At 36.9% G+C, this 13,950-nt stretch overlaps 1 protein-coding gene across 1 annotated transcript; it reads right to left on the bottom strand.

Annotated features, from left to right (window-relative positions):
• Positions 1-2,261: 2,261 nt before the first annotated feature.
• Positions 2,262-13,480, bottom strand: LOC115425010 (transmembrane protein 235). The gene is made up of 4 exons (XM_030142440.1): positions 12,801-13,480; positions 10,739-10,816; positions 10,071-10,208; positions 2,262-4,274 (listed from the first exon to the last, which is right to left on the bottom strand). The coding sequence occupies exons 1-4, from the start codon at positions 12,973-12,975 to the stop codon at positions 4,030-4,032; spliced, it is 636 nt and encodes a 211-aa protein (XP_029998300.1). The 5' UTR covers positions 12,976-13,480; the 3' UTR covers positions 2,262-4,029.
• Positions 13,481-13,950: the final 470 nt, after the last annotated feature.

The following is a 13,950-nucleotide window of genomic DNA, read 5'->3' as shown; positions in this document are numbered from 1 at the left end:
ACAACAGAATCAGAAGACAAGTTATTGAGATTCAACAGCTGGAGTGATAGGAGACTCACAGGACAAAAGCTTCAAACACAGCTCAATAGTGGTCGTAGTAAGCAAGTCTCAGTTTCAACTGTGAAGAGAAAACTTCCAGTTGCAGGTTTGACCAGTCCATAACCCCTTCTTCCAGTCTTCAGTAGTCCACTGGCGGTGTTTCATGATCCAGACAAGCCTCTTTTTCTTATTCTGAAGTCTCAGCAAGGGCTTTCTTGCTGCAACTCGACCCATCAAACCTGCAACTGGAAGTCTTTTCTTCACAGCTGAAACTGAGACTTGCTACTTTTATGCAGACAGAGGGGGGTGTGAGTAATTTAGAAACGTTGGGACACCTGTGGGAATTGGTAGCACTAACTTTCGAGACTTGATCAACCTCAATTGCTGCAGAACTGCTTTAAGGTGTTAACCCATTTCTTGTTCGCCTTTTTGTATAATTCTGAAATGTACATTATTTTTCAGTTTTGTTTAACCTTACCATTTTTTTTTTTTTTTTTACCTCTGGCAGTTCACCACTTACCTTTGTACCATTTCAAGCTGTTAATTGGACTTGAACTGCTTGAATTTCAATAAAAAACTGGAAAAATTGGGGTGTTCTAAAACTTTTGACCGGTAGCGTATGCACACATCAGGATATAGAAATTAACTTCATGAGCATTCAGTGTAAAAAGATGTGAGGGTTTATGTTTACTAGTTTTCTATTGCACTATTTCTTTTTATTATATTTTTATTTATGTAGTGAAGCAGGGACCCCCCCCCATGTTTTCTTCCTCATTATTTTCCTGTAGTTCACTGTCTAGTCCAGTGTTGTATCTGAGCTGTTTGATATGTTGTACTGTCTTTTCAAATGCACCATGTGTCCTGAACAGTAGCAGCACAAAGGCGGTATGATGAGATTACAAACTGTTTTTGAGTCTGCAAGGTAGGCTTTGCTTGAAGGTAGATCTCAGTATCCATTTGTATCTCCGGTTGTAATAGATTTACTGTGCTGAACCCTTTGAAAACAACAAAAGTTATTTGGATAATTGTATTGCCCTTAGATAGATTGAAAACGGAAGCAAGGCCTCACCTACAAGCTTGGCATCAACCAAATGCCATTTAATGGACAAACGTCACCAAGGGAACTTAGGCCATGTCACAGCATTGATTTATAAATGTACTGGATGACTGATGGTTTGAGATTAGAAATACAGCTGCAACAAAAAGTAATTCTGATAAAAATAGCTTGTGTTTCTTCTATAAATTTGTGAAAGTGGGGACCTAGAGGTTGTCCAAGTCAAAATTACAGCACTCCGTCAAGGACAAGGGCACAACCCAAAGAATAATAGCTTAGCCCCAACTTTGGTGTTCCTCTGCCAGTGCGGATTGAATTATTATGTTCCATGAAAGTTTAATGGGATTTCAGCAGGCCTAATATATAAACGGAGAGCTGCAAGAGTGAGCTGCTGTGCTGTGGTCCTTCTTTATAGCTCTCGCTTCTCTCTCTCACATCTGGGTTGGTGCAAACAAACAGCTGAGTGGACACTGTGTTTCAGGGTTTAGATTTTGATTTACTCGCTGAAGCACAGTAAATCATGTTGCAAATCACATTTAGGTAAACGATAAATGCACCTTTTAATAGTACTGCATCTATCTCTGCATCAGGAACACACACTTCTGGGTGCAATGCTTTTCTGAGTACAGTGCAGAGCAGTTCCATATAAAACTGTGATATAGCAGGTTGGAGTCTGTAATTCCTGTTGCTAAATCCCTAAATGAGAGTTCACAATGTTTAAAAAATACAGTGATTTCACACATTTCTTTCTTTTTTTTTTTTTTTTTAACACCAATGGGAAAGAGACAACAGGCAAGTCACACAGCAGTTTCTTATAGTTGAGAGTAGTGCTACAGTTCAGGTTAGCAAGGCTGCTGTAATTTCCTGTATCACATGGTTGTAAAATAGCTGTCATGAAGTGAAATTATACACGACGCCGACCTGTCTTGGACTGTAAATGACTCCTCCAATCATGATCAAAATTGCTTACCGGGTAAACAGTTCCCTCATTGCACTTGTGCTGTATTCTCCACTGTCTTTGCCCTCTCATTAAGATCTTTACCTTTATCAAAAATAGAATAATGGAGCACAGATTTTATGTCCTAAATTTGCACTTACACAAAAACCATACACCACTGAATAGGACTGTTTTTTTCAGTTGGTGGAAAAATGGAAGTCAACTACCCCATTAAAGTTACTGAGTTTATTGAAATTCAAAACATCATTTGTTGTTTCTTTAACACACTTTATCTTTTGTTTTTTATCACATCAAGCATTAGTCAAAAAAACAGTTGTTACATTTTTACATTGTCGTGTTCGAATGTTTAACATAAAAGAATCCACTTTGCTGTTTTCACAACTTCCATGTTAAATAAAGATATTCTCTGTGTGGGATTTGTTTGCACAGCATTGTTACAACTTGTTTCTTCAGACTTATCTGACTTCTCCTGAAGCAGTCTGTGACAATTCTTTACAGAATTGCTTTTCTATCATCCTAACTCCCAGTGTGCTTCATTTACATTCAGAAACAAACAGTTCAAAAGACCTGAGGCACATTGACACTATCCTCTAACAAAAAAACAGGTTATTGTTGAAGAACACAGTAGCAAACACTGAACATATAATACTTTAGATAATGCCATTATCCTTCAGCATAAATATCTTCAGGACATTTGGTCAAGAAGTACTGAAGAAGGTATTATATTTCTTGTACACACAGCTTTTTTAAAACAGGACATTTGATTTAATGGCTGACTTAATGTTTTTTTTTTTGTTTTTTTTTTTTGATTGATTTACATTAAATGTTAAAGATTTTCAGTTTTAACAGCATGGGCAAGATTTGTACAGCTGTGAGGAGCTCAACAATTTAACAGCTGTGAAATGTTAAACGTTCACCATGCAATGACGTGGGAGTGTCATTCCTAGAGAGTGGTTTACTACTGCAAAACAAGCAGCAACACATGCACATTATCGACACTATTTCTGTAGCTCTAGATTGCAGGAGTCGGCTTATCTTTCCATAATTAATGCAGTACAAGTGAGACGTACACTTCAGGTTGCACAAAGTGACATATTACATGTCTATTTAGCTGAGTTGCAGCTGTAATTAACATATGCATCAACTACAGGATGATTCTTTATAGTTGGCATGAAAAGTAAAAAGGCAGCAGATGTGGTACTGGAAAAATATTAGAACCACCATTTATTTAAGTTTGCTGCATGGTGTGTTTCCAGTGAACTGCTGCAGTATCAGCAATGTTTTCACTTGAATGAAATACTCCAAACCACTGGTGTGAATCATATTTAAATACAGAATAGCAAATAAATGGAGGGGAAGTGCAGAAGTCCACTTTTAGTTCAGGAAGCTTCTATGGCAACCCTCAATTACAACTGCATCCCTATCTGCTGGTTTGTGCTGTTGTTCATGTTGTAGGGCTTTGAGTTTCAGATAAAGTTGTTTGCTTTAGAAGATAAATATGTCTCAAAAAACATAAAAAAATTAAAAAAAAAAAACTACAGAGAAATGTTGAATCAAATGCAATGCTTCAAGTACATGGTCTTTCTACCAACAAATTTGTATGTACTGAACTAAAGTAATGGAAAAATGCATAAATTCAATTAAATGCTGTCTGCAGTAATTACACCGTGGATGGTTAGCCTCTTTCCTTTTTGTTTGCTGAAACACATTTCTAACAACACCAAAGACTGGGACAATGGGCAGAAAATGACACAGTGAGGATGAAAGGTAGCGGCCGTCACAACAACATCTTTGCCATCACTGTATCTATGGGTGCACATACAACTCGGCTGAGTGTGCTTCTACATTTCTTTTTTTTTTTTTTTTTTTTTACCAAGTACAATTGTACACTATTGTATGAGAATACAATACTTTTCTTTTTTCATTCTTTTTTTTGTAAACAGCTTTTAGTTTGTTTTGGATGTGAAGCAGGAGCAGCTCACAACATGGCGATAGTCACACCAGAGTCGTAGTGTCCCTTCATTTGGCTTATTCTCGCAGCAAGCATGACCAGCAGGCCAGTGGCCACCTCCAGGCTGAAGGAGAGCCAGGCAGCGGCTAAGGACCAGCCAAATGATGCATCCACATAGGCGAGGTTCTCCGGGGACACGACCCGCTGGAACTCTTCCATAGCCTGGTTCGAATATCTTATGTAAATGCTGAGTCCAGTGAGGGTAAAAAGACCTGTTGACGCACAAATACACATTAAGTTGGCTCATCTGGAAAAAAAACACAGAAATACATAAATGCTTCTATGAACTGAATTCATCTGTAAGTATGAGGCTTTGGGATGCCTAATAAATCAACATATTCTCCATGATACATTACAATCCATTATGGCAGTTTTTACAGATTCAATGTAATAATGCATTTGCTGGCTAATATGCCTTGTGCAACATCACTTTACGTAACCATGGATGGACTTAGATGACATACTGCACATTACAAAATAAATCTCCAATGAAATACATCATATACTGAACATAGATTGAGTGTTCTTGCATTTAAACACGTCACCTTTTATATAGGAGGCACCTATAGTGTATAGAATCTTAGCTTTCAGCACTTGTACAGAATGATCAGATGTGTTGCATAACAATTAAAGGAGAAATGAGCGAACAAAAATAACGTATCCTTGAATGTCAGCCCCCCAAACCTTAAACACTGACTATCCACCACCACATGTACATTTCTGGCTGACCTTTCCTGTGGCACACTGAAGGGAGAACCTGTACAATTCACTATTAAACTGCAATTAACCTCTGTTTATCAAAGATAGCGAGACAGAAAGGTAGGTACAGATACACTGGATTTCAATAAAAGGTTGGCAGCTGGCACCCTCTGGCAACTATGGAATTATTGTTTAGACTAAACACTGCCAAATAATATTGGTATATTTTAGTAATAAAAGCCAATATAGAAAGAAACAGGCTTTTATTTACTCAGACGTGAATACCCTAGGGAGTCTTCTCAAGGAGTTTGCAGCTTATTGTTGATATTTTTCCCTTCATATTTCTTAACATGCATGTGGTTTATATACATCCTAGTGTGACTGCAGTTAAAAGAGCTGTACATTATATAGTATTGATATTCCAAACCCTGAACCGCAAGAGGTAACCAGAGCCTCCACGAGAGGTGACTGTGCAGTCTTAATATACAATAAACAGGTGTTATCAGTCAAAGGTAATGAGGTTTGGAATGAGAATCTATCTCCAATAAGAGATTGTGCCACATTTAACACTTTTAAAGACAATCTAAAAAAGTTTCTAAAAAGAAATCAGATCTCTTGGCACTAATTTTATTCTGATTCTCTGCGTCTTCTCAGTGTTCTTTGTTGCTGCCATTAGTATGCGCAAAAATGTCCTGTTCCTCTATTGTGTTGTTCATTTTTTTGTATTTGTTATTTGTAATTTTGCCATTATAATGTTATTTCTTCTAACCTGCCTGGGACTGCAGATGGAAAGTAGCCTTGGGTAATTCTGGCATATTTACATTTACATGTACATTAATATGCACTACCCCTTTAAATAAATAAATAAATAAATAAATAAACAAACAAACAAACAAACGAGGAAGTTGCATATACACATACCACCAACAACAAATCAACACTATATATCCACAGACTGTATCAGTCACTGAATAAATACTAAAGCTCATTGTTTACACACATCTGTATTATGGTATTATCAAGTTTTCTTCTACAAATAAAAAACTCAGTAGCTGCATATTTTGACAGTTAGTCAAAATAACAGTGTCTTAAATTTTCATGCATGTTAGAATAGAATAGAATAGAATAGAATAGAATAGAATAGAATAGAATAGAATAGAATAGAAGCTTTATTTGTCATTGCATAATAAATACAATGAAACTGCAAATGCCCCCCACATAAAAAAACAAATAACATTCATACTACATTCTTCTCACTCATGTTACTGCATTGGCTGATAGTTTACATTATAACTCTGTTTGCTTAGCTCTGTTTTTATACATAAAGCAACCACAGTAAAACTACAAATCACTTCCATTTTTGTATGGTTTGAGTTGTCAGTAGCTGCACTAAAGATCTGTTTGGAATCGTCCAAACAAGGTCAGAACTGTCACAGTTTAGTCGGAACCCAGGATCAACAAGCCATGAACTCAAAGATAATAACATCCCATAATAACTTTATACCTTCATTAACCTCATAATCAAACTCACTCGTGTAGAAGAAACACTGCGGATTCAGCATCAAACTCATTACTTTTCATTTCATTTCGAGCTGTGTCCAGCAACAGTGCTTTTAGCTTTTATCCCCAAGCCACTTTCTTTGACTCTAAAAGTTTTTTCTTGTCAGTTTTCATCCCATCTTATCACTTTCTAATGCTTCAGCCCTGTGGGGTCAGGAGGTCAGCAGTGTGACTCACTACTCCCTCTAGTGGACACATAAATCCACTGAACTGTCATTATGACTACATTACAGTCGCGGAAAAAATGATTAGACCACCCTTGTTTTCTTCAATTTCTTGTTCATTTTAATGCCTGGTACAACTAAAGGTACATTTGTTTGGACAAACATAAGGATAAAAACAAAAATAGCTCCTAAGAGTTTACTTTAAGAGCTGATATCTGACCATTTTCCTTGTTTTCTTGATAATAACCAAAATCACTTCAGTTCTTACAGCAATAGCTATGGCATTGTGCTGCCAGAAACAGTGCTTTTAGGCATTCCATGTTGTCTTTTCTGTCTGACCATTGTTTTTGATGACTTTTGATGGTCTTATCATTTTTTCTGTGACTGTACAACCCAATACACTGGCATCTTTGGTGCAGCTTCAGATGTGTTTATTCGGAACACTCTTATGGTAATTTTGGGTCATATTCGAGTATTCTAAAGTAGAAATATTACATATAACACTGTTAATGTGACATCTTAGAAGTTCCTGTAATGTTAAGAACAAGAATTTGCAAAACAGATAAGTAAGAAATACTATATTAAACTGAATTAATCTTAGAACATGGGTGTGCATTATAAATTAAGAAATCCATAAACCTTAATACATATTCATGTCTGTTTTCCAGCCATACGTGATAGACTTGTCAATACTACAGTGCATGACCTTGATGTATGGACAGGATTTTGAAAACCAAGCATCAACACAGCCCATCATAAAACCTGTGAATATACTGTATCTTCCAATAGCATCAAAGTCAGCGAAGGTTTCCTAATGCAACATGTAAGAACTCCATTGCACTCCATTTGCTCCTGTTCTGTTTACCTGCCATCAGAAGTGGTGTAAAAGCTCAGTGCATGCCAGCCTTGATGTAGTGATGTGGTCAGCACATTTAGTGCTAGGCATGAAATTAGCTGTCTCTTCTGACTGACACAGGGGGTTATGGCTGTCAGCGGGGACAGTAAAGGATATAATAAGGCCTTTTACTGCTGTGAGACATTCATGTTTTCATTCTCAACTATATCCTACCCCTGAAACCCATTCTATCAAGTTCACCCATTTTCAAGTGCATTTCTCATGGATATTCTACCACTTCTAACTGCTGAACCACTGAACCTCTCACAGCCAAGAGAGAGAGGGGAAAAAAACATTCTTGAGTTACTAATGGTGGCAGGGTGAGTGTCCTTCCTACCATTTAGAGAACCAGTAGATCATTGAGTAGACGGAGACAAAAAGGATTGAACACTCATCTTTGAGATTATGTGTCTTTGAAATTCAGATTACGTCACATTTATGCGAACTTCTATTAATGTCTCCTCTTAAAAGATGAACTATTTATCGTAAAAATACTCTGGACTTGGTTTACCATGGTGATGTGAGCTTTCCTGGACCGACTTTGAATTAGCCCTCTGTGGGTTCTTCTTGTATAACTTCTTCATTGATGTATTTGTTTTGAGTAGAGTGTTGATTTATGCACATATGACTGTGTACAGATGGGTGTAAGTATAAACTATGTACATAGACTGCGTAGGTATATAAATGAAAGGAAACTGAGAGCCATACAAGGGTGGCGGTTGGGGGGTGGGATGGGAAAAGTTCATGTAATATTTTTGTTTTGTTTTGATTTTTGATTTATTTGTTTGTTTGTTTGTTTGTTTATTCTTTTCTCTTGTATTATTTAAAAATCATGCCTGTGTGGTGTATCTGTAAGTTTATATGTATGTTCCATCTGTAAAATGTGCCCTGTCTCACAGTAATGAACTATAGATGTTTACTTAAACACCATAAACATCTTGTAAAAGCTTCCGTTAATAAAACCAATCTTTAAAAAAATAAATAAAAAATACTGTGGGATTTGGCATCATAATGGCTAGTGGAACACTGTTTATACACCTGTAAGATGCATACTACTAACACACCTTGCACATCTTGTAATACTCTTCTATCAGTCACCAGTCTTGAAAGTATGTTAACTCTAGGAATGACGTGAATGTCATTTATTGTTTTTTCCAACAATCAACTAATTTGCATTTCAACCTGGTAACAGATGAAGTGTCTGGAAAAGGTCAGGGCATCACAATTCATTGGAATTCATTCAGAATACTTAGAGTTCTTACAGAATGTCTCTTCCAGATGTTGAATGACAGTGATATTTCAGGAACATGGGCACCACTGACAGGTATGGGTTTTATTTATTTAGAAAGTCTTAAATGGTGAAATGGCACCAAAAACAAAACAGAGGAAAACAAAAGCTACATAATCATTATTCAACACATTCACGTTATTGGCCAATGGCCCAAGTAAAGACTGAATATGGAAAAAAAAAAAACTGGAACACTTCACAACTAAACAGAAAATGGAACTGAACCTGTGGGTCAGCTGTGAATAAAGACAGCTCTGCTTTGGAGTGCGGCTTTTTTTTTTTTTTTTTTGCTCATTGTTCACTTTTGCTTCCATTTTTGTTTTAATTGTTCTCTTGACATCAGCCAAAATAGGCTGAGGGGGTTTCCCCTCAATTAACCCTGAAGATCTAAATAAAAATCTGTCAATGAATTAATGAATTAATGAAAAAATGGATGAACGTCTAATGGACGATTGGTTTAATCCTGGATCCCTTATACATCAAGAAAATAATGTATTTTTATATATTTCATCTTTGTGAATCTGACATGAATGAGCATGCTGATTTTTCTGGATAAAATCCTGTCTGTATCTTCAATCAATCGAGGACAAGCTCCACTACAATTTTGTGCCACTTCACCATGATCAGCAATCATTCCTAATGCTGTGATCAATATTGTTAATCATGTCCGTATCCATACTGAGAATGTTTGACGTTAGAGGGCAGAATCAGACGCATCACAAGTAGGGAAAAAGATGCTCTGTAAGTCATTAGCATAACATTTTTTATTCATGTAATCTAAGTCTGAATTTATTTATTTTATTCCAGAAGACTGTCAAAACTCATTCAATATATGAAGACCCCTGTCAGAGCTGCACAGCCATTTTTCACAGTACCACTGAGGTAATAGTAATAAGTGTCAAACCAGTAAAGTATTGGTTCTTCACAAAAGACCAAGCACAGAAATGAGTGTTTTGCACTGTACGCTCACTGTGGTTTACAAGTGTTCTGATCTTTACGTCCATATTTATTACTGTTCATTTTATTCATCACCATAAAATCTGAACTCTAATAACTGCTCAAGCGAAAAATCACTAACTAATTCAACACAATTAAGTTAAATTAGATTTTTAATGTGTACACAGAGAAGTCTAAGCATGGATTCAACCTAGAGTAAAGCATATCAGTGAATGAGCGGATGGCATTTACAGTCTTCATAACATCCACCAGGAGCGTTTCCCAGTTTGAGAAATGAACACGAATGCACCTGTTACCGTACAAGCCCACACATGCTCATTTTTTTTGCACTTCTACATCTGTCAGATAAAGTAACAAACCGAGAAAGAGATGTGCGTCAGACCAGCCCCTGTGCGACATGACATATTTACAGACTTGTAAAAAACAAAATTTAGTTTAGACTTACTGCAGAAGAGGATGTAGAATGCTGATCTGGCCAGTAAGTTGGGACTGCACGCCAACGAACTGACAAGCCCGAAGATCCAGCCAAATACCAACATGACCAAACTGAGAGGCAAAATGATGACAACCACTTTGTGCAAACCTATGAAAAAAAATCACACATAATATCTGAGTGCGCTCACAAAGATTACTGTGCTTTAACACTGTAACACACTATGAGCCATGTTTCAGTTCCCTATTTACCTGTATTATTTCCTGCACATTAAATTACCACTGAGTGCAAACAGTGAAAGCTCCTGAAATTTAGATTGATTCATACCACCTAGGGAGCTATTGTTTTCGTTTCCAGCGTCAGGGTAGTGGATGAAAATCTACTTGCAGTGTCGTGAGACTTGCTTGAAATACCTTCTGTCACGACGGACTATTTATTACTATTTCTTATTGCCAAGGCTGCGCAGATAGTTGTTTTTGAAAACTCTAAGGACTATCTAATACCCACTTACATCAATCATTTCTCATTTCAGTAATTAACACAACACCATACTTCAGACATATCTTCTTTCTGTGTACTACAAAACACTACACGCTGTATTTTTGAAATCCATCGTATTTGGCAGTCTTCTGATTTTAAGCCACTTAAAGTTTTATTGGTTGATAAACACAAACACTCACCAAGAAGGTGCCTTTCTACTTCTGACAGGCTTGACATATTTGCTGTGAAAGAAGGGATGACTGACCTCCCGTTTGCTCCTGAAAATGTCAGAGGAAAAGGTTACATATGACAAGACATGAGGACAGAGCTGTAGGATGCAAGAAAATTACTACTTCAAGCAGTTACACTTTTTCTCTGAAAAAACAGTATGGGCTCTATGCACAGCATCACTACTTCCTGAACTTCAGGTGGCTCATTTATTTCCTATCTTTCATTATTAGACACACTGATTAATCCATTTGTGTCTTACCATGGTAGTCACATCAAGAAGTAGCAGACACATCTGGATTAATCAGTGTGTCCAATAATGAAAGACAGGAAATTAAGTAAGTAAGTAAAGTTTATTTATAAAGCGTTTTCACAGATAAAAATCACAACGTGCTGTACATACATGGGTGTAATTAAACAATAATGAATAGCCAATAATGAAAGACAGGAAATAAAGGAGCCACCTAAAGTTCAGGAAGCAGTGGGGCTGTGCATAGAGCTCTTTACATAGTCAGACCCATATCCATATATGCTGTTGTAGTGTCCCAAATATGATGGAATATATGTAATTCATTGTATAGACACTGTTGCCCATAAAGTTTGAACAAATAATAAATACATACCTCTCATCTGTACTATACAGTTAGCTTTGTATATTTCTTTTTGCATATTTTGTTTATTTCAGAAGTTCTAGTAGTACTTTATTACCACATGCGTGTTCATATTTTATCCTGAAGCCTTTGCACAGTCCTACATTTTCTTAATACTGTGTGTGACATTTTTGTTATACAGTCCCTTTTGCACTAAGTGTTTTGCTGCTAAATTGAACTGAGCTGCTAAGGTGATTTTCATTGTTCCCGTGACAGTGACAATAAAGATCTATTCTATTCTATTCTATTCTATTCTATTCTATTCTATTCTATTCTAGCTTTTTAGACCCATTCCTCTTTATATACCTATTTATGCACATCAGTAATGACCTTTGACCTGGTGAAATGATTACATACTGAATCCCAGTTACACTTTATCTATTAAGAATAAATCACATCGCCACAATCATTTCAGTAAAAGAAGTAAAAAAAAAAACAAACAAACAAAAAAAACAAAAAACAAAACTGCTAATGTGCATTTCTCAGCATGTGTGCCAAGGTTTTGTGTGACGCAGGTGGTGACCGACATCACAGGTAATCACAGGTGATGATAGTCATCATCACTTGTGTGTTTCATTACTTGTTTTCTATGTGACCTATATGGACACTTTTGCAGGGATACCGCTGGACAGTAACAGGACCTGGAGCTGTGCAGGTTATATTGCAGCTGTGCTTGTGTTGAAAACTATCCTTTAGAATCTCTCTGCAATCTCTTCCCTGTGTGCTGAAGGAGCTGATGGATGTAATAGTCGATACAGTCATCCCACAGATGTTTTATAAATGTGCGCAACCCTTGTGGTTAATCACCCAACATCCTAAGGGTGAAAACTCATTTTTAAGAATCCTATTTTGGAGCCATTATTTCATCAAATCAAATTATTCCGATTAAACGCTTCTGGTTAGTCCAAGATAAGAACCGAAGCGCTGCCTCTCCAGTGCACCTCAGTGTGATACTGATGCACAGAAATATTTGCACTTGACTTCTGCGCCGTTGTTATAGACAATGTACACAGTAACGCAGCAAGGGATTTCCACAGTCACTTATGGCAGTGTCAGATCCCAGCACCAGGTATCGATTTTTTATTTTTTATTTTTTATTTATTTATTTATTTATTTTTTTTTGGTCAACCTCCGAAACGATCAGTTCTGGTACGCATTATTACATTACATAACTTAATTAGTGCTCAATCTTCTAAATCACCATTCAGGGTTTGTTTTACGCAAAACTGTTCGTACCAGATTTTCTAAATAACCCCGACGAGAGGATGCACAAAAGTTGCAGAAGCATTTATTATAAGAGCCTCTTTTTTGTTTTGTTTTTTTTTTTGGTTGAGTAGTCATGAATCTGCATATTTTAATATAAGCATAAACTGGGTGGACTTACCTTCATTTATTCTCCAGAGTCCAGAATGTGAACTCAGATCATCTGAACCTGTGTCGTTAGGTTTATTCACATCGATTATATACCAGTAGTCAGTTCCAATTGCCACAGCGAGGAGGCTAAAACTGAGCAAACCAGTAAACCCAGCAGAGACAACCACCAGCCCGTACCTCATCATACACAGCCCACAGTGCACTGCTACTCTGAGGACTTTTTAGATTTTTCTCCACTTAGATCCGTATCGACGCTCCAGGGTGCGCGGTGCGTAAAAGCTCTCCAGCTGGGTCATTCCCTAATGTGCCGGGTCTTTACTGCTTCCTCCTCCTTTATGTATGACTGGAAAAATGAAAATAGTAACACAACAATCCAATTTTCGGTTTTATCATAAAGAAGAAATCACACGAAAAGGTATGCGCTCCTTTTGGTATGTGACCGCGGCTGTAGCGCTCCTGGATTTAAGCAGCGTTATTTTGCGTAAATGAAATAATAAACTTCCGAAAAATTGCTTCAAAATAAAACTAATAAATCGTAAAAACGTTGTAGTAGTCAGTGCATCCGCTGCAATTCGTTTTTCCTCTCAAAATTACTCACATCCGGTTTGGTCTTTTTTGTGCAATGCGTACTTGACACTTTTTTTCCTCCAGTGAAAACAGCTGTGCCATATCTGCCCCCCTTCACCGACACCTGCCTGTATTGTCTCTGTCTAAATACTACACAAAAAACGAAATAATGAAACATAACAAGGCAAGTATTACATGCATTCAGCAATTTATTCTACTAACTATTAGTCTATAATCTGCATCTGTGCATTATCTACATGCATTTGGCTCCTATTAATAACAGAGAGATCTAGCAGAATGAGTGCATGTATGAAAAATACCAAATGTGTTTTAACTATGTAATCTTGTATCTGTGTGTTGTATTTGCTGTTGTCTATCTTGGCCAGGACTCCCTTGTAAAAGAGGATATTTATCTCAGTGGGTTATCTCCTGGTTACATAAATGTTAAATAAAAAAAAAAAAATGTGGTTACAACCTGGTCTGGAAATGACCAATGGAAGGCATCACCAAGGCAATTACATACCATTACAGCCATAAATGAAGATAAATACAGTGGTGAGTGCACATAACACTTGTCTGAGGTTCCTACAGAT

The sequence above is a fragment of the Sphaeramia orbicularis genome, chromosome 8 (assembly GCF_902148855.1).
Source record: "Sphaeramia orbicularis chromosome 8, fSphaOr1.1, whole genome shotgun sequence".
Taxonomy (NCBI): domain Eukaryota; kingdom Metazoa; phylum Chordata; class Actinopteri; order Kurtiformes; family Apogonidae; genus Sphaeramia; species Sphaeramia orbicularis.
The sequence above is the reverse complement of the archived record's forward strand: the minus strand, read 5'-3'. Positions and strand labels throughout refer to the sequence as shown.

Excerpts from the sequence above, each read along its gene's own strand:
- LOC115425010 (XM_030142440.1), bottom strand. The coding sequence starts at position 12,975 with ATGATGAGGTACGGGCTGGTGGTTGTCTCTGCTGGGTTTACTGGTTTG. Across the intron at positions 10,817-12,800 it reads ACTCTGGAGAATAAATGAAG|GAGCAAACGGGAGGTCAGTC; the intron begins GTAAGTCCACCC and ends TGACATTTTCAG. Across the intron at positions 4,275-10,070 it reads ATTCTACATCCTCTTCTGCA|GTCTTTTTACCCTCACTGGA; the intron begins GTAAGTCTAAAC and ends GTGCGTCAACAG.